The sequence below is a fragment of the Patiria miniata genome, unplaced genomic scaffold, assembly GCF_015706575.1.
Source record: "Patiria miniata isolate m_02_andy unplaced genomic scaffold, ASM1570657v1 HiC_scaffold_19, whole genome shotgun sequence".
Taxonomy (NCBI): Eukaryota; Metazoa; Echinodermata; class Asteroidea; order Valvatida; family Asterinidae; genus Patiria; species Patiria miniata.
This window is the reverse complement of record NW_024037057.1, coordinates 10,902,554-10,927,019: the sequence shown is the minus strand read 5'-3', so window position 1 is coordinate 10,927,019 and position 24,466 is coordinate 10,902,554. Positions and strand designations below refer to the sequence as shown.

Below are 24,466 nucleotides of genomic sequence, written 5' to 3'. Positions count from 1 at the left end.
ATATGTAACTGTGCCATTTGTTTAATGAAAAGTGACATAATGTAATTTTTTTTCAAAGATAGGAGACGATTTACTTTGTATAATTTGCATGTATTTCATTATAAGAAGTTGGGCAATAAACATTTTAGCCATTAATTAAAATGTTGAAAATACAACCACCGCAATAGATCACTTAATCATAGCAATGTAATTGTTTAACGAGCAAACCATTTCATTTACAGCTTACCTTAAAACTATTGCAGTTATTTCTGGTTTACCCATCCTAGCCTACTAGTAATACCCTTTGCCTGCAGCCATACCCTAGAGTCGTCGTACCCCCAACACAATCCAACCCAGCCCAGCGCTACTGGCACAACCATGCTTAAACCCAGGCTAGCTAATCACAACAATTCCCCCCATATATGCATGTGAACGACTGAAACTAAACATGCTCATAAGAGTTGTGGTTAAAGTCCGTACAAGTCATGACAAGCTTGTTGATCACAAGTTATGATTGACTCCTGATTGACTTGTGATGGACTTGTGTTTGACTTGTGTTTGACTTGTGGTTGACTTGTGACTGACTTGTGATGGACTTGTGACTGACTTGTGATGGACTTGTGACTGACTTGTGTTTGACTTGTGATGGACTTGTGTTTGACTTGTGTTTGACTTGTGTTTGACTTGTGATGGACTTGTGACTGACTTGTGATGGACTTGTGATGGACTTGTGTTTGACTTGTGATGGACTTGTGATTGACTTGTGTTTGACTTGTGTTTGACTTGTGTTTGACTTGTGTTTGACTTGTGTTTGACTTGTGATGGACTTGTGACTGACTTGTGATGGACTTGTGATGGACTTGTGATGGACTTGTGATTGACTTGTGATTGACTTGTGATGGACTTGTGATAGACTTGTGATGGACTTGTGTTTGACTTGTGTTTGACTTGTGTTTGACTTGTGATTGACTTGTGATGGACTTGTGATTGACTTGTGATGGACTTGTGATGGACTTGTGATTGTCTTGAGATGGACTTGTGATCAACTTGTGATTGACTTGCGATGGACTTGTGGTTGACTTGTGATTAACCTCTGATGGACTTGTGATTGTCTTGAGGTGGACTTTTGTTTGACTTGTAATTGATGATTGACTTGTGATTGAGTTGTGATGGACTTGTGTTTAACTTATAAATTGTCTTGTGATTGTCTTGTGATTGTCTTGTGATGGACTTGTGATTATCTTGTGATGGACTTACAAATTTGGGTGGCATAATAATCCTTCCCAGTAACATGAATCACAGAGTAAATATGCAATGCCTCTTAAAAAACTGTGGTATGTGCATGCACCATCAACAAAATACTAAGATATCGAAATAGTTCTCTCAAATTTATAATTATTATTTTACAATCTTCAAATTGACAAAAATGACAACATATAGATGACTCAATTTATATTCTGAAGTAATGCTCTGTGTAAATTGTGCAACTTACTCAGATTTGATTGGATATTAAAATCATTGATATCTTTAAATTTATTTATTTTTTATTTGTGAATAGGCAATTCAAAGAAGCAGCTGAAGATGAAGAACATTTGAAGGAATTACGCAATGCCTCGCGACGCCAGCATGAATTGGATGTCATTAGAGGTAAAGTCATCACATGATCAATTTGAGGTATAGTCACATGATCAATGCGAGGTAAAGTCACATGATCAATTGACTCCGTTCAACAACAACAACAGAGGGCGTTTTTTGAAACTCTTGGTTTCTTGACAGTTTGAGTCAAATTTGTAAATTCTTTAATTCAATTTTTTTCTTTTAAACAGACACTGATGATCTTCAGACTGATAACTCAGTGGAGGCAACATCCCACCAACCAACGGACGCTTCTGTCAAAGTCTTTGATAAGTGAGTGACAAATGTGGCTGACTTAATTCAACCAGTAACTTGTAATCTGTTGGAAATGGATTTGACGGTTGGAAGAATTGTGCTTGTGTTCTTGGGCAAGACGCTTTATCACAATTGCCCCTCTTTACCCATGGCACATGGGTTCAAACCCCGACAGGGGAACATGGTGCTTGTGTTCCTGGGCAAGACACTTTACCCACGGCACATAGGTTCAAACCCAGACAGGGGAACATGGTGCTTGTGTTCTTGGGCAAGACACTTTACCCACGGCACATAGGTTCAAACCCAAACAGGGGCTGGAACATGGTGCTTGTGTTCTTCGGCAAGACACTTTACCCATGTCACATGGGTTCAAACCCTGACAGGGGAACATGGTGCTTGTGTTCCTGGGCAAGACACTTTACTACAATCACCTCTGTCCAACAAGGAGTATGGATGGGTACCTCTTGGGGTAGATGTTTCCAGTAATCTCGATATGCTGCAGAAATCTGGTCTTACGGCCTGATGAACATGACTAATAATTATGAAGTGCAACACATTTTTATATTTTCTGGCAACTAATTCTTTGTCCACTTTTTTGACAGAAGTTCTGAAGATTACACTGAGCCTCTCAGTCAGCTAAGTCTTGTAGGCAGACTGTTCTCCAAGCTGCTTATGAGGTACGTAGAACCCCAATATGAAAGATTCAGTCTTAAACTCAAATATAATTTACAGTCGATTTTTAATTCGATGGACTTGCCCCTGGACAGTACCTGGACAGTAGAGGGCGCCCTGCGACCACTTTTGAAAGTCCTAGTGTGAGGAACACACTGCATGCGCATTTTGAGTCTTGTTTGCATGTGGCGCAAAGTATGTTTGACTACTAATTTATTCTGATATTGGGTGATTCTGTAGCATCAACGCAAAGGGATATTGAGGTTTAGGGTTTGACCTTATCGGTAGCGCGCTAGCCAAATGCGCGTTAAAACAGCGGCGGGCTAGTCAAAATCATTCTCTAAGTATTCGGCCTGGCGAGTCAAAATCATCGAAAAAGGCATGCAAGTTTTTTGGCGTATATCTGCAGATTTCTGCATTTTTGAAAAAGCCGGTCTTAGAAAAAAGAAAAATCTGATACTGGTGCGCATTCAGCTTGTTTCATGCCATTCATAAGATGGAATTTGCGTCGGGGTGATGTAAATCAATATTAGGTTTTGCCCTTCAATGACGTGTAAACACTCAGTGTGTTACCTCCCGAGTGAAAGTTGGAAAAAATCGCTCGGGTGGGACTCGAACCCACGACCTCCTGCTTTCTAGTGCAGACGTCTTACCACTCGACCACTGAGCTTGCGTGATCGATCGGCTGGTTCGAATCTGTTTCATGCCGTTGCACTGCCAAATCTTGTGCTGAAATCACTAGGGTAAAAATGAAAGGAAGAACATGGCCTGGCACTGTGTTTTATACAGGCCTAGGTACGTAAAAACAATGATATAGAATGCAAAGGCAGATATGCAAATAGCTGTACAAAAGCCGTACTAAATTTCGAGTTTACCATAGGTTTGTGCACAATGTACCATAGGTTTGTGCAGGGTTCATTTGTACATTGAATCAACGCTCTAGTAATATAATATAGCTCTATGCGCACTGTTTAATTGACATGAGCATGAAAGGTTGCTCCATATTTTAAACAATTTCCATTTTTCAATTTTTTTATTATTCAGCCGTGCGTTGCTACCTAGTGGCACGTGGTTCAAGCGCTGGGAAGCAGTCCGTGTCGCCGTGGCGATCATCATGGCGTTCACCGTCACGCTACAAGCGTCCTTCTCCCACATGGATGTTGCATTATGGGTCATCAATTATTCGCTGGATCTGATCTGCTACGTTGACATGTGAGTGAAATAAAAGAAGAAATTACTCGTAATTTTAAGGTAGAATGGACCATTTGTCATTTTGTGGGGTTTTTTTTCGTTTGAAGCAACACAAGTGCTCGAAATCTAGAAACGGGTGCTTAACAACTAATCCGGTGAAGTTTTAGCTCTGTGAATGATGAATATTCCGAGAAAAACAATATTCCAGGATCTCGATTTCAAGTCAAAATTTACAATCCTGAAATCAGCATTAGTCTCATTCAGCCGATTCTAGCTACGTGATGTCACACACGGAACCGCTCATAATAGCAACCGCGCATGTGCGTGTGCGTCTTGTCACGTGCGTGTGCGTCGTGTCAATGCTTGCATGCACCCGTCCACGGATTCGTTCAATTGACCTATCGCCGTTTGCAAGTTTACCCTAACGAATTTTTGTACGTTAAATTTTGTTTGTCTCAGATTTTGCGAGTTCCGCGTCCATTTGTAAAGTGGACAATATTTCACAAGTTGCATTGAAAATTTCAAAAAATGTGTCACTTGACACATCTTTGGATATAACTTTTTTTTTATTACCTTTTTTATTCTTTTAAATGACAACATGCCAGAAGGAATAATTTAACGGGGAGTTTAGTGTCATTACTATCTTTAAACCAGGTAAAAGTTTTAGCTATAATTTCACCGTTTTTTTTGGGGGGGGATAGTCTGCAAATGGTCCACGCAACCTTTAATTGTGGATGAAAAACTGAGTTGTTTTGCTTTGTTTATCTCAGGTATTTGAAATTCCACACAGCGTTTTACAACGAGAACAACGTCCTCGTAACACATCCGCTCTCCACAGCCAAACATTACTTCAAGTAAGAAAACCTCTTAATTTGTTTAATTACACGTCATACATATTCATGACAAAAGGAACCACTTTTATTGGCTGATTCCCACAAGTGCAATGTGGCTTATCTAGTTCCTAGCCTCTCAAATTCACGACATTGTTTACAACCTAACAAGTAGACTTCTACATAATTTGCAAATTCTTGGATGAGTGAAATAAATATTTTTTATTGATTTAATTTTTGACTGTGCAGGACCAACTTTCTGATTGACTTGGTAGCATGCTTCCCTGCTGAACTCATTGGATATGCAGTACTACGAACTTTCTCCCGTAAGTTCCAATATTGCTCTTATTTTTTTTCTTGGATTTGTACAGATCACAAGTCAGTCACAAGTCAATCACAAGTCAGTCACAAGTCAATCACAAGTCAGTCACAAGTCAATCACAAGTCAATCACAAGTCAGTCACAAGTCAATCACAAGTGTATCGCAAGTCACTCACAACTCAGTCACAAGTCTATCACAATCCAATCACAATTCAGTCACAAATATGTGTCATGTCAATCAAAAGTCTGTCACATGTCAATCACAAGTCTGTCACATGTCAATCACAAGTCAGTCACAAGTCAATCATAAGTCAATCACAAGTCAATCACAAGTCAATCACAAGTCAATCATAAGTCAATCACAAGTCATCACAAGTCAATCACAAGTCCATCACAAGTCAATCACAAGTCCATCACAAGTCAGTCACAAGTCAATCACAAGTCCATCACAAGTCAATCACAAGTCAATCACAAGTCCATCACAAGTCAATCACAAGTCAATCACAAGTCCATCACAAGTCCATCACAAGTCAATCACAAGTCAGTCACAAGTCCATCACAATTCAATCACAAGTCAATCACAAGCCAGTCACAAGCCAGTCACAAGCCAATCACAAGTACTAGGGAATGAACAGACGACAAATGCCTAAGTACTGAGTATATCATTTAGCAGTGTTTATCATTCCAATGATTTATTGTTACAACCATTTAAATTTTGACAAACTTAAATACAATGTATTTGCAAATAAAACTTCATTTGATCTTTGTTACATTTTAGCTGATGCTATCCATGTTTATGCCGTGCTCAGGCTGAATCGATTCCTACAGATGTACAGAGTGGTACGTTGCGAGCGTTGAACAAAGATTGATAAATATGGGTGTATACAGATAACAAACGTTCACCTTTTATGAAGTAAAACATCTCTTGTCCAAGTCCGAAACATCAATTCTTTTTTATCCCCCTGGCTTTTAAGCTAGCAAGGGGGATATTACAATAGTGTTCTCCTTCTGTGTATCTATGTGTTCCTTTTTGGTTAGGTTAACTGTTTAGTGCTGTCATATGAAAAGTCAGACTTAAAGCTATAGTCCATCATTTGTAATTAGTGCATTTTGTTCGTTTGAAGCAACAAAAGTGTTCAAAATCTAATGAAGGATACTGAACAACTTACTTGATGAAGTTTCAGCTCAGCTTCAGCTTCATATTCCGAGAAAAACAGGTTTCTAGGATCTCAATTTAAAATCAAAAGTTGCTAAATCATGTTTCAAATTGTTTTGAATTGCAGCTTTACGCGAGGTTGCGCACTGATCCAACGAATTATAGCAACCGCGCGCGCCTGTGCGTCGTTCCGATGCTTGTGCGCGCTGCGCCGAATAACAAAACGAACAACTAATTTAAATTTTCCTACGGTGCTTCTTAAGAAGCACCGTTGGAAATGCCTTCTTTTTTTGATTTCACCTTCAAAATGAGAGCTTGCCAGAAAGGATAATTTCACAGGGAGTTTAGTCCCCTTACTATCTTTCAACCAGTATGTTTTTCAACAATAATTACGCCGGTTACTTTTTTGGATAGCTGCAAATGATGGACTTGGGCTTTAAATCTCCACCAAACCTGGGGACAATAATCTTTGGGTAGGGGGACTTAAGATGCTTTGAGACATTTGAGGTCAAAGGTCATCTAGGGGTGAAATGAGGTCATTGTTGATTTTGGTTAGGTACACTGAAAAGTGTGCTTACTAACTGACTGTATAAAAACTGCCAGCATGCCAGGGGGATCGCGTAAGTTTAACTTGCAGTATTTTTTTTTTAGTTTTAGGTCTAGGTCTGTTCAGGTTGGTTTGTTCTTTGAGCCAAGTTAACTTACCAAATGCACAACTTATAATTTGGCTTAATTTTCCTCTTTTTCATTTAATAAACTTTTTTAATCCATAATTGCAGCCACTTGCTTTCAATTACCTGGAATCTGGTGTGGAAAATGAGACGGGAAATATCAGGTATGTGTACTGCATCTTGCCTAAAAACAATACCACATAACGATAAATGAAGAAACAGATTGACGTTCATTAAAGCAGTGTAGAGATTTGACATTCCAAAGACGCACTCCAAATGCAAATTTTAGTCCGTTTTGTGTCTGACGTGTTGCGTAGTTAGGCCCACAGTTGAGAATAGTTTTAAATGTGCAGCAGACACAACATAGACTGAAACGCAGCTTTATGGGCTCCATGCGCCAACAAAAGAGTGCACGTTGTTACCACTTTTGGGAGCTCAGTGGACAGGACACACAGCGTGAGCGTATATACTGTGCGCGAAGTACGCATGACTTCCTGAATGTCCTGATGCTTTTAACCACAGCATCTTCACGTGAGCGTCAGGCGTCGTCGGTGCACGAATACGTTCGAATTATACTTGCGATGGTCTCCCAGACTAATCCCCGCCCTCAATAACTTTGGATCATTTGAAATATGCAGTGGTGGACCAGGAACCAGTCTAGGTCTCCCCCAACTCTCATTTTCTGGTCGTTGGAAGGGGTACTTGTGCACGGAGCCTATAACGCAGTAAATTTAGTTTTAAAAAAATGATTGTTTACTTTGCCAGGATGTTGAAGTTCTTCTTCTACCTCGGGCTGTTCTTCCATATCATGGCGTGTCTGTGGTACATGAACGCCTGCTTGCCCATCTTCAGTGCAAATCCTACGGCCCAGGACCTTGCCGGGTTGATTTCGACCAACGATCACTTCTGTAAAAACAACTCCTGGACCAGTGCGGTGGACTTACATTTCTGTAAGTAGGAGATTCCTAGCATGTTTGAATATGACTAGATCTGCAGGGGTCGACCCTAGCTGTAGCCTGGTAGCTAAATTCTAGTCAAAACAGCGACGGGCTAGTCAAAACCATTCTCTAGTAGCCCCCTGGTGAGTCAGAATGATTGAGATGTAGTATGAAACTTTTCCGCGTAGCTGTTGATTTCCGTTGGTACTGATGCTTATTCGGCTTTTTTCATGCCGTTGCGATTATTGCACTGAAATCACTAGCGTATGAATTAAGGGTATAGTCCATCATTTTTAACCTGTGCATTTTGTTCATTTGAAGCAACAATAGTGCTCAAAATCTAAAGAAGGGTGCTGAACAACTAACCTGATGAAGTTGCAGCTCAGTTTCAGCTGTATATTTCGGAAAAAACAACATTCTAGGATCTCGATTTCAAAACAAAAGTTACTGAATCATGTTTTGAATTGGACCTGAATTCAGCGTCCGAGACGCAATGTCGCGCACTGACGAATAACATAAAAACCACGAGCGTGTGTGCATCATGCCAATTCTTGTGCACGCTTCGCCGAATAACAAAACGAACTACTAACGGAATTATCCAACAGTGCTTCTTAAGACGCACCGTTGGAAAGGCCTTCTTTCGTTGATTTCTTCAAAATGACAGCATGCCAGAATGAATAATTTAACAGGGAGTTTAGTCCCCTTACTATCTTTCAACAAAGTATGTTTTTCAACAATAATTACGCCAGTTACTTTTTGGATAGCTGCAAATGATGGACTCTGGCTTAAATCGAGAAAAGAAAAACAAAAGTTAACGAAATGGAAAAGTGAATGCTGAAAAAAAGAAGTGATGATGTGCATTCATTAAGAAACACACAAGCTTTCTTAAGTTCTCATTGTGCGAAACCTGTCTTTAAACAAGACTTTACAAGCTGAATGATAAAAGGACTCCCAAAAATGAATGACCAGAAAATCTGGTTTTAAATAAATTTGAAAACCTGAATTCTTAACAAGAATTGCTGGAGCAACTGTCATCAAACTTGCTTGAAAAAAAATCCATAAAAGTGAATTTGAATACCACTTTACAATTTGGCTGGGGAAGCATTCAAGCTCCATGCATGAACAGAAATTGGCGTTTCGTCATCACTCATACATTTCAACTTTTTTTTTTTTTTTTTTTCCCAAGACACTCGGCCTTTGAGTTCGCAATACATAGTCAGCTTATACTGGGCATCCGCTACTGGGGCATCGGTCGGATATGGTGATATTCACGCCAAGAATGTATCGGAGGTAAGGCCCTTGTTTCACATCCAGGACGAATGCAAGACAAGTTGTGGGGAGAAATATTCATGGGAATGTTTCCAAGAAATTTTCATTAGCAAATGCTTGACTCATCAATACTGATAACTTCATTGCGGGAAGATTGCAGGAAAGTTGTTCAGAATGCTGTAACTTATACCAGATACAATGTCTGCAACTTGTACGGAATTCGTCCCAGTTATTTTGAACGTGACTTATTTTGTATCTTTTTTATTTAGCATTCCTAAATACCTAAGACAGTTTACCCATTCCTATTGGTTGAGAGGTTATCACATGGCCGGTTTGAAACAGTTGATAAAGACGGCTGGTTAATCTTTATGCAGAACTCGGCTGTGCTGGTTTTGTGTGAATTTTATAGGACTGTAAAATACTGACTCACTGGTAGCATTGACCTATCGCCGTTTGCGAGTTAGCCACGCCCCTTAGACAACCCCTATTGGACTTTGAATGCTAAATTTTGTTCGTCTCAGAGATTTTGCGCGTTCCGCATCCATTTGTATATCTTGTAATTGGACAATACAGGGTGAGTAAAAAAAAAACGAAACCCAAATGTCGGGACTATTGTTTTAGTGAAGTTCTGCATGTAGCACTTTCAAAATCTAGGATATTAAAGCCCAATTCATAAGCTTTCTTTTAGTACAAGAATCATTCACATCACTCATGTACTTTTCAAGTTACGGAGTTTTAAACACAACCACCGTTTTAAAGTTCTGTCCATGGATCACAAAAAAAGTGTGCGTTCTTTCAGCAAAACAAAAACCATTCACACACATCCTTTATGTGATTTGTTTTTGTTTTGCTGAAAGAACACTGAACTTTTTTGGACAGAACCTTAAAACGGCGGTTGTGTTTAAAATTCCGTAACTTGAAAAGTACATGAGTGATTCGAATGATTCTTGTATTAAAAGAAAGCTTATGAATTGGGCTTTCATATCCTAGATTTTGAAAGTGCTACATGCAGAACTTCACTAAAACAATGGTCCCGACATTTGGATTTCGTTTTCTTTTACTCACCCTGTGTTTCACAAGCTGCGTTGATGTGATTCTACCGCGATAGGTTAATGGCGCATGCCTACATGTAGGTGAGGATTGTGAACGTTCAATCAATAAAACAGTGAAAGGTACTGGATTTCATGATTGTCCAAATATTTTAAGACCAGCCAGCCATGTCTTTTTTATCCGTTTCAGACCGGCCACGTAACAGGCTCTCGACCAATAGGAATGGGTTAACTGTCTTAAGTATTTATGAATGTGTTTTAAACTTCCATTAATAATTAGTCTGTTAAAAAAGTAAAGTTCTATCATTTTTTTTTCTGAGACATCTATGGTGATATTCAAATACAAACAAACAAATCAGTAAAACAGATCGGTCCTCATATATTGCTGAAGCATGGAGAATACTTTACCCAACTAAACTTTACAAAAATTGTATCATATTATAATTATTATAATTTTTTTTGCAGATGGTACTTGCTTTGCTGTCTATGATCTTTGGAATTGTCTTCTTCGGATACGTCATTGCTAGCGTCGCTGCTAGCTTGGCCAACGCCGACTCACAACGTGCACGCTATCAGGAGAAACTCACCGCAATACAGGACTACCTCAAGGTACTAATACACAGCCCATGAGAACTTGTATTACGTTGTATAACATTGTATTTATTGCCTGAGCAACAGGCAGGGTGGTTTGGGGCAGTACAGGGAGTAACAGGCAGGGTGGTTTGGGGCAGTACAGGGAGTAACAGGCAGGGTGGTTTGGGGCAGTACAGGGAGTAATAGGCAGGGTGGTTTGGGGCAGTACAGGGAGTAACAGGCAGGGTGGTTTGGGGCAGTACAGGGAGTAACAGGCAGGGTGGTTTGGGGCAGTACAGGGAGTAACAGGCAGGGTGGTTTGGGGCGGTACAGGGAGTAACAGGCAGGGTGGTTTGGGGCAGTACAGGGAGTAACAGGCAGGGTGGTTTGGGGCAGTACAGGGAGTAACAGGCAGGGAGGTTTGGGGCAGTACAGGGAGTAACAGGCAGGGTGGTTTGGGGCAGTACAGGGAGTAACAGGCAGGGTGGTTTGGGGCAGTACAGGGAGTAACAGGCAGGGTGGTTTGGGGCAGTACAGGGAGTAACAGGCAGGGTGGTTTGGGGCAGTACAGGGAGCAACAGGCAGGGAGGTTTGGGGCAGTACAGGGAGTAACAGGCAGGGTGGTTTGGGGCAGTACAGGGAGCAACAGGCAGGGAGGTTTGGGGCAGTACAGGGAGTAACAGGCAGTTTGGTTTGGGGCGGTACAGGGAGTAACAGGCAGGGAGGTTTGGGGCAGTACAGGGAGTAACAGGCAGTTTGGTTTGGGGCGGTACAGGGAGTAACAGGCAGGGTGGTTTGGGGCAGTACAGGGAGTAACAGGCAGGGTGGTTTGGGGCAGTACAGGGAGTAACAGGCAGGGAGGTTTGGGGCAGTACAGGGAGTAACAGGCAGGGTGGTTTGGGGCAGTACAGGGAGTAACAGGCAGGGTGGTTTGGGGCAGTACAGGGAGTAACAGGCAGGGTGGTTTGGGGCAGTACAGGGAGTAACAGGCAGGGTGGTTTGGGGCAGTACAGGGAGTAACAGGCAGGGAGGTTTGGGGCAGTACAGGGAGTAACAGGCAGGGTGGTTTGGGGCAGCACAGGGAGAAACAGGCAGGGCAGTTTGGGGCAGCACAGGGAGAAACAGGCAGGGCGGTTTGGGGCAGTACAGGGAGTAACAGGCAGGGCGGTTTGGGGCAGTACAGGGAGTAACAGGCAGGGTGGTTTGGGGCAGTACAGGGAGTAACAGGCAGGGTGGTTTGGGGCGGTACAGGGAGTAACAGGCAGGGTGGTTCGGGGCAGTACAGGGAGTAACAGGCAGGGTGGTTTGGGGTGGTACAGGGAGTAACAGGCAGGGTGGTTTGGGGTGGTACAGGGAGTAACAGGCAGGGTGGTTTGGGGTGGTACAGGGAGTAACAGGCAGGGTGGTTTGGGGGCAGTACAGGGAGTAACAGGCAGGGTGGTTTGGGGTAGTACAGGGAGTAACAGGCAGGGCGGTTTGGGGTGGTACAGGGAGTAACAGGCAGGATGGTTTTGGGCAGTACAGGGAGTAACAGGCAGGGTGGTTTGGGGCAGTACAGGGAGTAACAGGCAGGGTGGTTTGGGGCAGTACAGGGAGTAACAGGCAGGGTGGTTTGTGGCAGTACAGGGAGTAACAGGCAGGGCAGTTTGGGGTGGTACAGGGAGTAACAGGCAGGGAGGTTTGGGGCAGTACAGGGAGTAACAGGCAGGGCGGTTTGGGGCAGTACAGGGAGTAACAGGCAGGGTGGTTTGGGGTGGTACAGGGAGTAACAGGCAGGGCGGCTTGGGGCGTTACAGGGCGTAACTAGCAGTACATAGATTATTATTGCTTATTAATAAATACCTTGGAGAGTTGATGGTTTCTGATTGGTCGAGACTCGATCACGTGGCCGGTCATTAACGGTGATAATGGACCGGCTTCAAAGATCAAGCGAATAAATGGCCCCTGAACCAGCATTGATCAAGCCCCGTTCAGCCCCATGCAAGCCAATGATTGGTCAAAATATAGTAACAGTCCTGCAGTAGCTTTTAACAATTGAGCACTGCACATGCGCTCAACCCCCATCGCGTGAGACTGACGCGCGCGTACGCAACACAGTTGCTAGGGATGCGTGCGTGCGCGCGCGTAAGGAAGTTTTGAAACGACATCGTACAGCAGTGAAGTATATACTGAGGATGTTTACGACGAAAGCGTACGGTACGATTTATTTTCTTTGAAACACTTCACCCACCAACATATTTACCTTTCCTAAACCAAGCATCTTTGTAATTCCGGACACAAGGAATGTGTAAATGAGATTTCAGCTTCCTCCATCAGGTAAAGATATGAAAACATTGTTGTAATTTGTTTCGCTACGGCAGCAGTTTCTGTTGAGTTTACGTCGTTATAGCTGTTAAGCTAAAATATGGCCCATGAACATGAACACAAAAAAGTCTGGAAATATCGTCGGAAAAAAGTCACAAAATTGGAGCATTTTAACTGTTTATTTCGTTATAAAGGTATTTCGTTATAAAGGTATTTATAGTTAATGGACCGTCTCGGTCCATTAACAGCGGTCACCCCCAAACCCGGTCATTATCACGCAGTGAAGACCGGCTCCTCACACTGTTATTCCCTTATTGTTGAACAGGATCAGCAGATAAAGCGTTCGTTGGAGCAACGTGTCAGGACCTACTATGACTACCGCTGGCTGCGAACCAAAGGCGTAGACCCTAACTCGCTGTTTGACGGACTTCCTCTGTCCCTCAAAGCGGAGGTCGCGTTGGACCTCTACCAAGATATGATGAACAAGGTCAGGAATTTTGTATCTTTGAGGCTGTCAAAAATATGGGCCTGCTGACACACTTTTTTATTTTTACATGTGGAATCCAGTTACGAGACCTTTAAAAATTGTGCTTACGTTTTCTCTGTTTTCTCAAAATGTGTAGTAGCCATTGAGCTGAAAAGCATAAAGAGTATAGTCCATTAGCTTTTCAACAACGAAAAAAATCTTTCCAATCGGGGAAATATTGATTGAGATATGGCCAATTGACCCATCACCGTTCGCAAGTTAGCCACGCCCCTTAGACAACCCTATGGAGTTTTTGTACACTAAGTTTTGTTTGTCTCAGATTTTGCGCGTTCCGCGTCCATTTGTATATCACAACAAATTTTTCACAAGCTGCGTCAACGTAATTCTACCGCGATAGGTCAATTGAAAACAAGTACCGCTTTTCCATTTTGTCCACGGCGACTGATATTTTGACTGGCGCAATAAGAACCCGGACCAAAATTTGCATTAATAAAAAAAAGGCTCCAATTGGAAGACAGAGCAGCACATTAAACATCTAAGAAGTTAACCAAACAGTTCTTTTCAGGACTACCATTACTTCCAAAAGGATAAATTACCATTGTTGCAAAAAGTAAAAAATAAAATGAACAAGATAAAAAAGATTAAAACATTAAAGAAAGCGAAGCTACCCTCACCCCAAATCCATTACATTCCTAGCAAATCGTCGTGTCCGTGCAACAAGGTTGTTTCTTCTAAAATGGCGTGGGACATCATGTATGTGAAACGTGAGTTTTCAATGTCAAAAGGTCGTATCTGGCTTGAAATAACCCGGATGTACACACAAAGTCAATGGACGTCACGATACGCAAGATACGACCTTGCTGCATGGAGCATATTCCTGCCAGATACGACTATGTTGCAGAATCCAGCTACGACCTTGTTGCACTGACGCGTCGAAATGACAGTTGAGTCCCTGAAAGATTGAAAAATCTGGACTTATTTAGAATGGACTTTTTAATACCATAGTAGAATAATGTCGACACATTTTGTGAAATATTGTCGAACTACATGATATACAAATGGACACTTAATGCACAAAAAAGTACAATTATTTGTGATATTGGTGGGAAAAAAAGGACGGTTTGAGAGTTTGTTGTTTTTTCCTACGTCCTATTAACTTGCCGTGTTTGCTTTGTCTGGCTATGCAGGTACCGTTGTTCCAGAACACGGAAGTTGGTTTTCAGAAGATGTTGGCAATGTGTATGACACCGGTTTACATGCTCAGCAAAGAGTACGTCGTCCGGAAGTTTGACTTTGGAAAAGAAGTGAGTATTCCGTGAATATCCAAATTAAAAGAGAGTTTTTTCAGAGATTGATTAGTTCCAATCAAACTTACTGTTATCATACAGCGCTCTGGCTGATTTCTTTATCTTTTCGAAAGAAAAATTATGTGCATTTATGTTTCAATGCACAGTAAACCCTTTTGAAAATGTGCAAGAAAAATATTAGGTATTCTGGCAAAATGAGACAGAACTGGGCAGAGGACAAAATGAGGGTTTGTTGGTATGAGGAAAGAGAATAAAATTCTCCTTACAATACTTTTGTTGCACTTCAATCAGACATTCTGTTGACAAGTTATGGCTGTTTAAAGTTCGCATTTACAAACATGTCAAAAATTTAAGATACTGGGAAACAGTTTTACGGTTTTACATCCCATCCGAAGAACAAAGCAATAATGGTAAAGTGCCTTGCTCAAGAGCACAAGCACCATCTTCCTGTCGGGATTCGAACCCATGTACCACGGCACACGAGTCGAACACCGTAACCATTGGACCACAGCACTCCACAATGGGTAAACTGTCTAAGCTATTTATAAATAACTGGCTTTGATCTGATTGATTTCTGTTGCAATGTGTAGATGTTCTTCATTCATCGCGGTACTGTGGAGGTTGTATCTGAGGATGGAAGCACGGTCTTCGATACCATGAACGCTGGTCGGTTCTTTGGAGAGATTAGTCTAGTCTTCAGCTGCTCAAGAACTGCATCTATCAGGTACAATTTTTATAAAATCAGCTGCTTCAAAATGATGATTTTTAATTTTATTTTGGGGTCCATTCTTTAAAATTCTCAGAATCACCTATGGATACCTCGATAAGTTCAAAACCAATTGATGCTATTTTCGCCACCCTTTTATAGGGCGGGACCACGGTTTCAAAAAGAGGCTTACCGCGTAAAAATACTATTTCGATAAATTCAGTTTTCTACTTTGCATTTAGACAGACGATCCGAGAATTTGTTTTCAAGAGTTTTGCCTCTTTTGGGGCGGGGCCACATTTTTCAAAAATGGAGGGCAAAAGATGAAAATCAAGAATCTAGCTGTTAATGGCAATATCTACGATTTTATCATCTGAAATTTGTAAATGTCCAAACTTTCCCTAAAATTCGTACAAGGAAGAACAACTGCCTAAGAACTCAATTTACAATATGTCCCTCAATACCTCCCAATAATTGTCAAAATGTGTCACGATTGTTAAAAAATTAATGTTTTTAATCAAAATTTGATGTTTTCCAGGGCCCAGACCAACTGCGACATGTTTGTATTGACCAAAGAAAACCTGGATGAAGTATTAACTCACTACCCATCCATCAAAGAACAGATTAATCGAGTAGCTGAGGAACGAATCAACGCTGTACGCAAACGCAGCAACGCCAAAGTAGGAGTGGTGAGTACGATTGCGACGTTTACTTCATTTTACTTATTTCTTATTTTAACTGGTAGCCCATCAGTGGAATCCACTGGTCTCGCATGGGGCCCAGTAAAGAGAAGACAATGTCAAGAAATTACAGTTTTAGAGGTGGGAGGAAAACCCCAGAAGAATATTCCGAGGAAAACCCACGGAATCAGGTAGGGACTGAAAACCCAATCCACATATTGGCCTGGGCGGGATTCAAACCCGGGTCACAGCGGTGGAAGGCGAGGAAAGTACCTATTTTAAGATGGAATTTGGCGTCGGGGTGATATAAATCAAATCAGGTTTTGCCCTTCACCGACGTTTAAACACCGTATACTCAGTGTGTTACCTCCCGAGTGAAAGTTGGAAAAAATCACTCAGGTGGGACTCGAACCCACGACCTCCTGCTTTCTAGTGCAGATGTCTTACCACTCTACCACCGAGCTAACTGGATCGGTTGGCTGGTTCAAATCTGATGTACATAGCAGCGGGTACCACATAAACTATTTTAAGATGGGATTTTGCGTCGGGGTGATATAAATCAAATCAGGTTTTGCCCTTCACCGACGTATAAACACTGCATACTCAGTGTGTTACCTCCGGAGTGAAAGTTGGAGGAAAGTACCGCTATGCCAACCTGACCTCCTGTTTAGCCATTTCAACTTTTAAGTGAAGAAATTAAGAATCTGTTCACTAATTTCCCTAAACATTTACAGGAACCTAAATTGTGAAAATGCCTTTGACAGTTCATTGGAATAGGGGACTTATGATTGACTTTTGATGACTTTTAAAGGTAGGGTAGATCATTTGTGTCATCGGTGCATTGTTTTTTGTTTGAAGCAACAAAAGTGCTCAAAATCTAAAGAAGGGTGCCTAACAACTAACCTGATGAAGTTTTAGCTCTGTGTATGCTGTACATTCCGAGAAGACTTTTATAAGATCTTGATTTCAATTCAAAAGTTGCCGAGTCATGTTTTGAATTGCGCCGAAATCAACGTCCGGGACACGTTCTCATTCAGCCGATTGCGGCTACGCAATGTCGCGCACTGAATCGACGAATGATAGCAACCATGCGCGCGTGCATCCTGTCAACGCTGGTGCGCACCCATTCACTGCTTTGCTGAATTACAAATGAACTACTAACGGAAATTTCCAAAAATGCACACTTGACGCATCTTTGGAAATGACCTTCTGTTATTGTACAGCATGCCAAAGAGAAAAATTTCACAGGGAGTTTAGTGCCATTACTATCTTCAAACCAAGTAAGGTTTTCAACAATACTTTTGTCAGTTACTTTTTGGATAGCTGCAAATGATTTACCCTACCTATAATGTGACAGACTTTGTTTTCAGTCCGAAAAAAACGTTAGTAATGCTTTTGTTTTCTGACAGGCCGGCAACAAATCAAGTAATAATAATAACAACCCAAGCAATAACCCAAACGAAAGTACCAGTACTTCCAGCAATAATAACGACGCAAACAACGAAGCCAGCAACGACGCCGCGACGGCCGAAAACACGGCCAAGAACGCTGCCAAGAGCCAGCCCGCGGACTCGAAGGCGGACGGCAAAAACGAAAACCAGAATAACGACAAGGATGCGGAGAAGACGACTGAGACCGGCAACGACAAGGACAAGAAGAAGAAATCGCAGAACGGGAGAGCGCCGGGGGCTGGTAAGTCCAGAAAAAAATTCTTGTTCTCAACTATGCAAATTTTCAAATTTTCCAGCCAACTTCTGACATACAGCAAAACACAAATATTCAAGAGTCATTTCAACAGTATTTGTATGATGTTTCTTGCCGAAACTCATATGTTTCAATAATCCGGGGTGTGCACCTGAGCGTAAATTGTAGAACAATAGGCCGTGCACAACGTCAAATTCGTGATCAGCACACAGTCTGCCTTCACCCATTCACGGACTTTGTGTGTGCGTAGGGATTAGCGTGTCTAGACGTCACCTGGGGGCGAGTCGCGCCAATCTTGACGTATTAACCCGTCAGCTGTGCCTGTGAACAAAAACAGCCAGTGCGTGTTGTCACGGCCTCTGACGCGTCTGGTTAAAAGTTAATAAGATTTGAATTGCTAGAAAAACCTAGCATTAACTTTGATTCCATTGTTACTTTACTAGATATTTTGTTGAAAAACGATGATCTTTTTGTCTTTTTCTCTTCGCGTCAGCATCTTCCTCGGAGCCAGAGGATGCGTCCCGTCCGGAGCTCGGCAGCGACTCTAGCGAGGTTCAGACGCGACAGCCGCGCTGCTGTATGCGCAACAAGAACTACCTGGAGGAACTGCTCAAAGCCAACCGATTTGTTCTGAATCCTGACAGCAAGGCTGTGCGCTATCTCAATCGCCTTACGTGCTTCCTTGCCTTCCTTACATCCTTCACAATCATGTTTCAGGTATTAAAACAAGTAGTAATTAAATAAGTCAATGAATATGTGCTTGGTTTTTAAACAAGTACGATCCAAACCAGCGTGGGGCCTGTATTCCGATAATAGTCATAATGGAGTACCGAAGTGTGACGTCATTTAGAACCAGAAAGTGAAGTGCAAACGAATGGAGTACGCGCGCGTGTTGGTTCTCGGGCTGAATCACGCGCTAATGTCTTTTACACACTTTTTGTGCGTGTGACGTATTCATTTTGGTACTCCATTCATAAAAAGCTTAGACAGTTGAAGCACTATAGCACTATGAAACTTTCGTGAAATGTGTCATAACTGAAAGGTTGCACAGTGTGAAGTGTTAAGCAATAAATTGTGGCGCAACTGGAGTTATGCCATTGCGTAAAGTTTCGTGAAATCGGCTGCCGATTGTTGTTATTTGTTGTGTTTTTTTTTCCACAGGCTGCCTTTCAAGTACAGAGTGATGGTATTCTCGTCTTCAGCTACATTTGTGAGGCCATATTCATCTTGGAGGTGAGCTAGATTTCATGCAAATTTTCAATCAACTAGTAGTCTGGTTCCAAGACGTCCTTAGCGCGCACAGGTTATTGGACTTAGCAGTGGTTCACCGAAGCGGGCGCCGACAAGCGCACAAAGATGTCTCGGGAATCTTGTGTGTCTTCTCGGGAATTACCGAGCAGAATTGTGTGTGCATTCGCATGCGTTGGTGACGAAAGCATGTCTGGTTTGGGTACGTACTGCAGTTTTCCAAGCAACGCCTGTACAGCAAGCATTGTTGGATCAAAGACGTTGGTCCGCGTGGACAAAGCCAGCAGTTTTGTTACAAAGAAAACTGAACCTTGGAAAACTGATAAAAAAAATCAAAACAATGTACTTCATCATTTTGAGCGTGGCCATGATTCGACCAATGCGTGAATCGACCGATCGGTCAGCACATAGTGCTATGCAGTACATATGTACGTTATGTCAACTGAAGAAAGTTTTCGGAACAGCTCATTTGTTTCCACCAGTGCGCTTTTACTTTGCGTATTATGTCACGCCCTAATGAAAGATTACCAAGATGTTCTGGTAATCGACTGCTGTGTATGTTTAAACTCAAAGGAAGATCACATAAACGAAGCTTGTCCCTTTTTTTATATAATTTGGGTTTCGTTTTATTGGGTTAAAAAATTTGTCAACAGATATGGATTTTGTTTTGTTTTGTTGAAACGTTTAAACATATAAACATCACATCCTTAGCTAATACAAACACTGTTACAGCAAAATTCTTGTTTTTGGGAATATAAATCCTTGGTTCCCACCATGGATTCATACATGCAGAAGAATAGGACCAGTGCTCCACAAGAATGGTACAAATAGTTTCTCCCTGGACTCCCTAGTGTTTTATACTAGGAACTGGACCAAGTCCATCAAAATCCATCAATCACTGTGCGTCTAATACAAAGCTGTACATGACATAATGGAATCCACCACTGACGCACTGGTTGACATTCATGGACTTGCTTCACATGGCTTTTATCACAATAGCAGTACAGGAAGCTAGGCAAAATCAATCGGATACCCCAAGCACTGCTTCAGGCCATTAGGCCCAAGTCCATCATACTCCATCAATATTTGGCCACCTGGACCAAGTCCCCCAAAATCCACTAAAATTGGGGAGGGGGATGTATTTTGATGGAGTTGGTGTGATGAAGGTTAAACTATGTCCGTCTTAGTAAGTCAAGGAGTTGACTTTGTTATATTCAACATGTTTTGTTCAAACATCAACTATTTTGTTGGGTACTTTTTTCCAGATATACGTCAAATTTCATGTGAGTTGTGCCGACGAGTACGGCGAACTTGAGACAGACTTTAACAAGGTCTACATGATCTACTTCAAGAAGCTGAGCGGCTTCTTGCTCGATCTGGCTGCCGCTCTCCCACTAGACCTCATCGCGTTGTGCTTCACCAACGAAGAGGGGGAGCTGAAACGCTTCAAGGCACTCACGCTTCTTAGGATTATTCACCTCTTGAGGCTTGTCCGGGTGACGCAGTTCTTCGACGCCTGGGAGAAGGAGCTCAACATCAAGTAAGGGCCGTCTCAATTCATAACCGGGATGAGTTCCAGACAAGTTACGGGTGTAGAATCGTTCACATTGTCCAGAAGAAGCTCTGCGTTTGTCTGGGCATGTTCCGGGGAGATTATCATCAACAACTGCTTGACTCACCAATACTGATAACTTCATTGCGAGAAGTTTGCGGGGAAGTTGTTCAGAATCCCGCAACTTATACCCGATACAATGTCTGGAACTTGTCCGGAACTCGTCCCAGATGTAAGCAAGGTTTTTCTCATTAAAGCAGTAGTTCCACTCCCGGGTAATAATCAATAAGCCTACGTGGCTTTCAAGAGGATGTGACCCGTAACTTGTACTTGTGGCACTCCTCATCAAGAGTGGCAACTAAACAAAACCCTTCACTTTTTTTTTTTTCACAGCGTGCTCCAAGTTCGTCTGACCAAGTTCTTTGGCCAGTTGTTGATCGTCATTCATTTGTTCGCTTGTCTTTGGTACTTCCTAGCCTGTCCACTCGGCACATGCAACGAAGGCACGTGGGCTGATGCAGAATGTAAGTGCACCGATATTCACGAACAGAAACGTCGGAAAGTCTGGTGTAAATTTAAAAGCATTATGATGATAATTAATATATAATTCATGAACTTTTAGCAACTTGACCAGTTTTTTTAAATGTCTGACTCAGTTGTGGCAGTATGCGGTTTGAACCGAGACTGTAATTAACGCTTGTGTTCTTTGGCAAGACACTTTACTACCATTGCTTCTTTTTACATATACCTAGGATTATGGTACCTGATATGGTAGGGAACATGTTGTGTTGACTTCTGCAGTACATCATATGAACAGGTCTCAACCAATGAAATTTCTCAAACAATACCACGGTACAACAATTTTGATTGGTTGTTGACGTTTCAGTGTACAAAGAGAAGGATGCTGATTGGCTAACTCGCTACGGAGACAGTTTCTATTGGTGCGCAGCGACCCTGACGTCCACTGGCTACGGAGACTTCCACGCTCATAGCCTCTTGGAAATGAGTGAGTATACGTAATGAGTTCTGTCAGAAAAGGACTCTTTTTGCAGCCGATTTTCAGAAGAAAGTGAGTAACTAGTTTGCACCATGTGTAAGAATTTGCACACAAAAAAGTTGTTCTGCGGCTGCACAACAAACCCAAGATCGATTTCACGAATTTCAGGCTTTTTATCAAATGTTTGTTTACAATAATTAAAAAGTAAATATTATTTCGCCTTGAAACTTTGTCAAATCGTTCATTGAGACAACAATAGTAAAAAGGCTAGTAAAACTCAAAATCGAACAATTATCGATTTTCGAGGTTTTTGTCACTTCGTGAGCAAAGTGACGAATTGCTACTACTTTCTTTATTTCTAGTCTTTGCAAGTCTCGTCATGGTGATCGGACAGTTGCTCTTTGGTTCCATCCTCGGTAACATCGCCTCCACCCTCGCCAACGAAGAATCCGGCCGAGTTGCTTACGAGCAGAGATTGTCTGCTGTCAAGGTAACGCCACACTCACAGCCTCGCCAGGCAACCTAAAACAGCACAGTATTGTAGGATTTCAAATATGCGGCTCAAGTATCATAGCACTGCTTAACCAGTTCGCGTCGGATGACGTGTTAATAATAATAATAATAATACCGAAGTCTTATATAGAGCACGTATCTACCAACAAGTAGGTACTCAAGGCGCTGGAAATTATGTCTATTATTAGAGACAGGTAAATGAAGTACATGAGAAATATGAGACCCATTATGTAGCACCTTTATAATGGTTTACAAGGTGCTGCGGCGCATATTGCAGCCACTGCCAGAAACACCGGGGCAAACCCCTTCTCTTAGCGAAAAGTGTTACTGGGTTCTTTAACGTGCATTACACAACACACGGGACCTGCGGCTTTACGTCCCATCCGAAGGACGAAGCAATAATGGTAAAGTGCCTTGCTCAGGAGCACAAGCACCATGTTCCCACGGTCAGGATTCGAACCCATGTACCACGGTACACGAGTCGAACACTGTAACCATTGGAGTGTTTACAAGATCTGGCTGTTTTTATACAAGTACGGCTGAAAATGTCAAGCTCCTGGACTGGCCTCTGGGTGATGTCTCAACATGCTAGTCTTTCATTTCTTTTGTACACACACAAAGTCCGAGAAGTCTGTTGAGGCGGATTGTGTGTTAAACTTGAACTGGGCCACTGTGCACGGCCTGTTGGGGTACAGTTAACGCTCCGTGGGCACACCCCAGAGTGTTAAAAAAATATGAGTTTGCGGTTAGAAATATTGTACAAATACTGTTGAAATGACTCTTGCGAATCAGTATTTGTGGCGTTAGGCTGTTTATCAAAAGTTGGCTGCTACATTTTTCCTTTTTCGAAAGTTGAAATTTTCGGCAAAAACAATCGCGGCGCGAAACTGGTTAACAGTAAGCAAAAAAAAGTCTTTCTTACTGTAGCAGAAAATTGTGCTTACCTTAAGCACTATTTCATGGCGTGGATTATGCTACTGATTGCGTGCGCATGGAGACTTTAATTGTAACATCACTGATTTAAGCAACTTTTTCCTCTGAGGTAAGCATGCCTTTTGCATGAAATAGATGGAGGCTCTGTTAGCGTAAAATCTCGTGCTAAGCAGCACTATGAAATTTTAATGTACTTCTGAAATGATTGACAATGACTGACTGCTGTGCTTTCACTGTCTTCCATTACCGGTTACACGTTTATTTGGCAGGTTCAAATGAAAGACATGAGGCTGAACAGCAAGCTGAGGAATCGCGTCGTGAGCTACTTTGACTATCTCTGGATGCGCAATAAGTAAGTCAACGTCCCCAATCAAAGCTAGTGTATGGTACCATATCTGGACCATAGAATTCTACACTTATGATCCCTTACGATCACTTATGATGACTTATGATGCCTTATGATCACTCACGATCCCTTATGATCATTTATGATCACTTATGATGACTAGTGATGACTTATGATCCCTTACGATCACAATGATGACTTATGATCATTTGTGATGGCATATGATGGCATATGATGACTTGTGATGACTTGTGATCACTTATGATCACTCATGATCTCTTACAATCTCCTATGATCCCTTATGATCATTTAGGCTGACTTATGACATCTTATTATGACTTGTGATCACTTACGATAACTTATGATCGAGGATGATGACTTATGATCCTTTACCATGATTTATGATCACTTATGATAAGTTCTGAATGGAATCCCCTATTTCAAGATGTACTGTATGCTTGTGCACAAGCCGAATTCCTAAATATATCCCAGAATTTGTTGCATCAGTTTTGCAAATTCTTCAGTGTTACAACAGTTTTTTTCTCAGTGGACAGTAGACAAAAAAATAATATATCCAATCAATTCTGGTTCAAGCACATAGCTTAATCCTCCTGCTGTCTGCACAGTCACAGATAAATTAAGGAAAATAAATCCTCTTCCCTGCCATGCCTTTTACACAGGCTAGTCACCAACAGTCCGATCATATTCCTAGCAAGCATTGTCACTAGTCAAATTCAGTCAACAGACAAAAAACAGACAAGTGGTAGGCACAGCTGGCTTATCAATCACCTACAATCAAAGCATAACTGCCTCAAGTTACATAAACAGTCACAGCCAGTCAATCCTGCTTTATGTAGGCTGGGAGCTCTGAACCGTTGAAATCAATCACTTGATGATTTTGACTGAAAGGACAACTTGGCACAGAATGTATGTGTTTATCATGTTTATAGGTGGGTCAAGAAAACAGAAAAAGTCCTCTGCCTGTCTTTATTTTGTGGTTTTTTTCCCCTTTTATTCTTGCAGGGGAATCGATCAACACACTTTATTCAAGGATGCTCCGTTCTGCCTACAGACAGAGATAGGACTTGCCGTCAACGAATCGAACCTCAAAAAGGTAAGGCAAATTTGTTTTGATGCACTACACATAAGC

At 41.8% G+C, this 24,466-nt stretch overlaps 1 protein-coding gene across 1 annotated transcript in view; it reads left to right on the top strand.

The window, feature by feature from the left end:
- Positions 1–24,466, top strand: part of LOC119725413 — a 62,617-nt gene that overhangs the window by 32,195 nt on the left and 5,956 nt on the right. The window contains exons 24-47 of the mRNA XM_038196818.1: positions 1,538–1,626; positions 1,806–1,887; positions 2,472–2,546; positions 3,586–3,753; positions 4,503–4,586; positions 4,812–4,888; positions 5,662–5,723; positions 6,819–6,874; positions 7,476–7,660; positions 8,835–8,938; positions 10,432–10,575; positions 13,169–13,330; positions 14,518–14,634; positions 15,228–15,361; positions 15,882–16,032; positions 17,433–17,715; positions 18,221–18,444; positions 18,889–18,960; positions 20,241–20,515; positions 20,921–21,051; positions 21,414–21,533; positions 21,887–22,014; positions 23,240–23,322; positions 24,340–24,430. Coding sequence (XP_038052746.1) covers positions 1,538–1,626; positions 1,806–1,887; positions 2,472–2,546; positions 3,586–3,753; positions 4,503–4,586; positions 4,812–4,888; positions 5,662–5,723; positions 6,819–6,874; positions 7,476–7,660; positions 8,835–8,938; positions 10,432–10,575; positions 13,169–13,330; positions 14,518–14,634; positions 15,228–15,361; positions 15,882–16,032; positions 17,433–17,715; positions 18,221–18,444; positions 18,889–18,960; positions 20,241–20,515; positions 20,921–21,051; positions 21,414–21,533; positions 21,887–22,014; positions 23,240–23,322; positions 24,340–24,430 — 3,097 coding nt within the window. The remainder of the gene's footprint in view (positions 1–1,537; positions 1,627–1,805; positions 1,888–2,471; positions 2,547–3,585; positions 3,754–4,502; positions 4,587–4,811; positions 4,889–5,661; positions 5,724–6,818; positions 6,875–7,475; positions 7,661–8,834; positions 8,939–10,431; positions 10,576–13,168; positions 13,331–14,517; positions 14,635–15,227; positions 15,362–15,881; positions 16,033–17,432; positions 17,716–18,220; positions 18,445–18,888; positions 18,961–20,240; positions 20,516–20,920; positions 21,052–21,413; positions 21,534–21,886; positions 22,015–23,239; positions 23,323–24,339; positions 24,431–24,466) is intronic.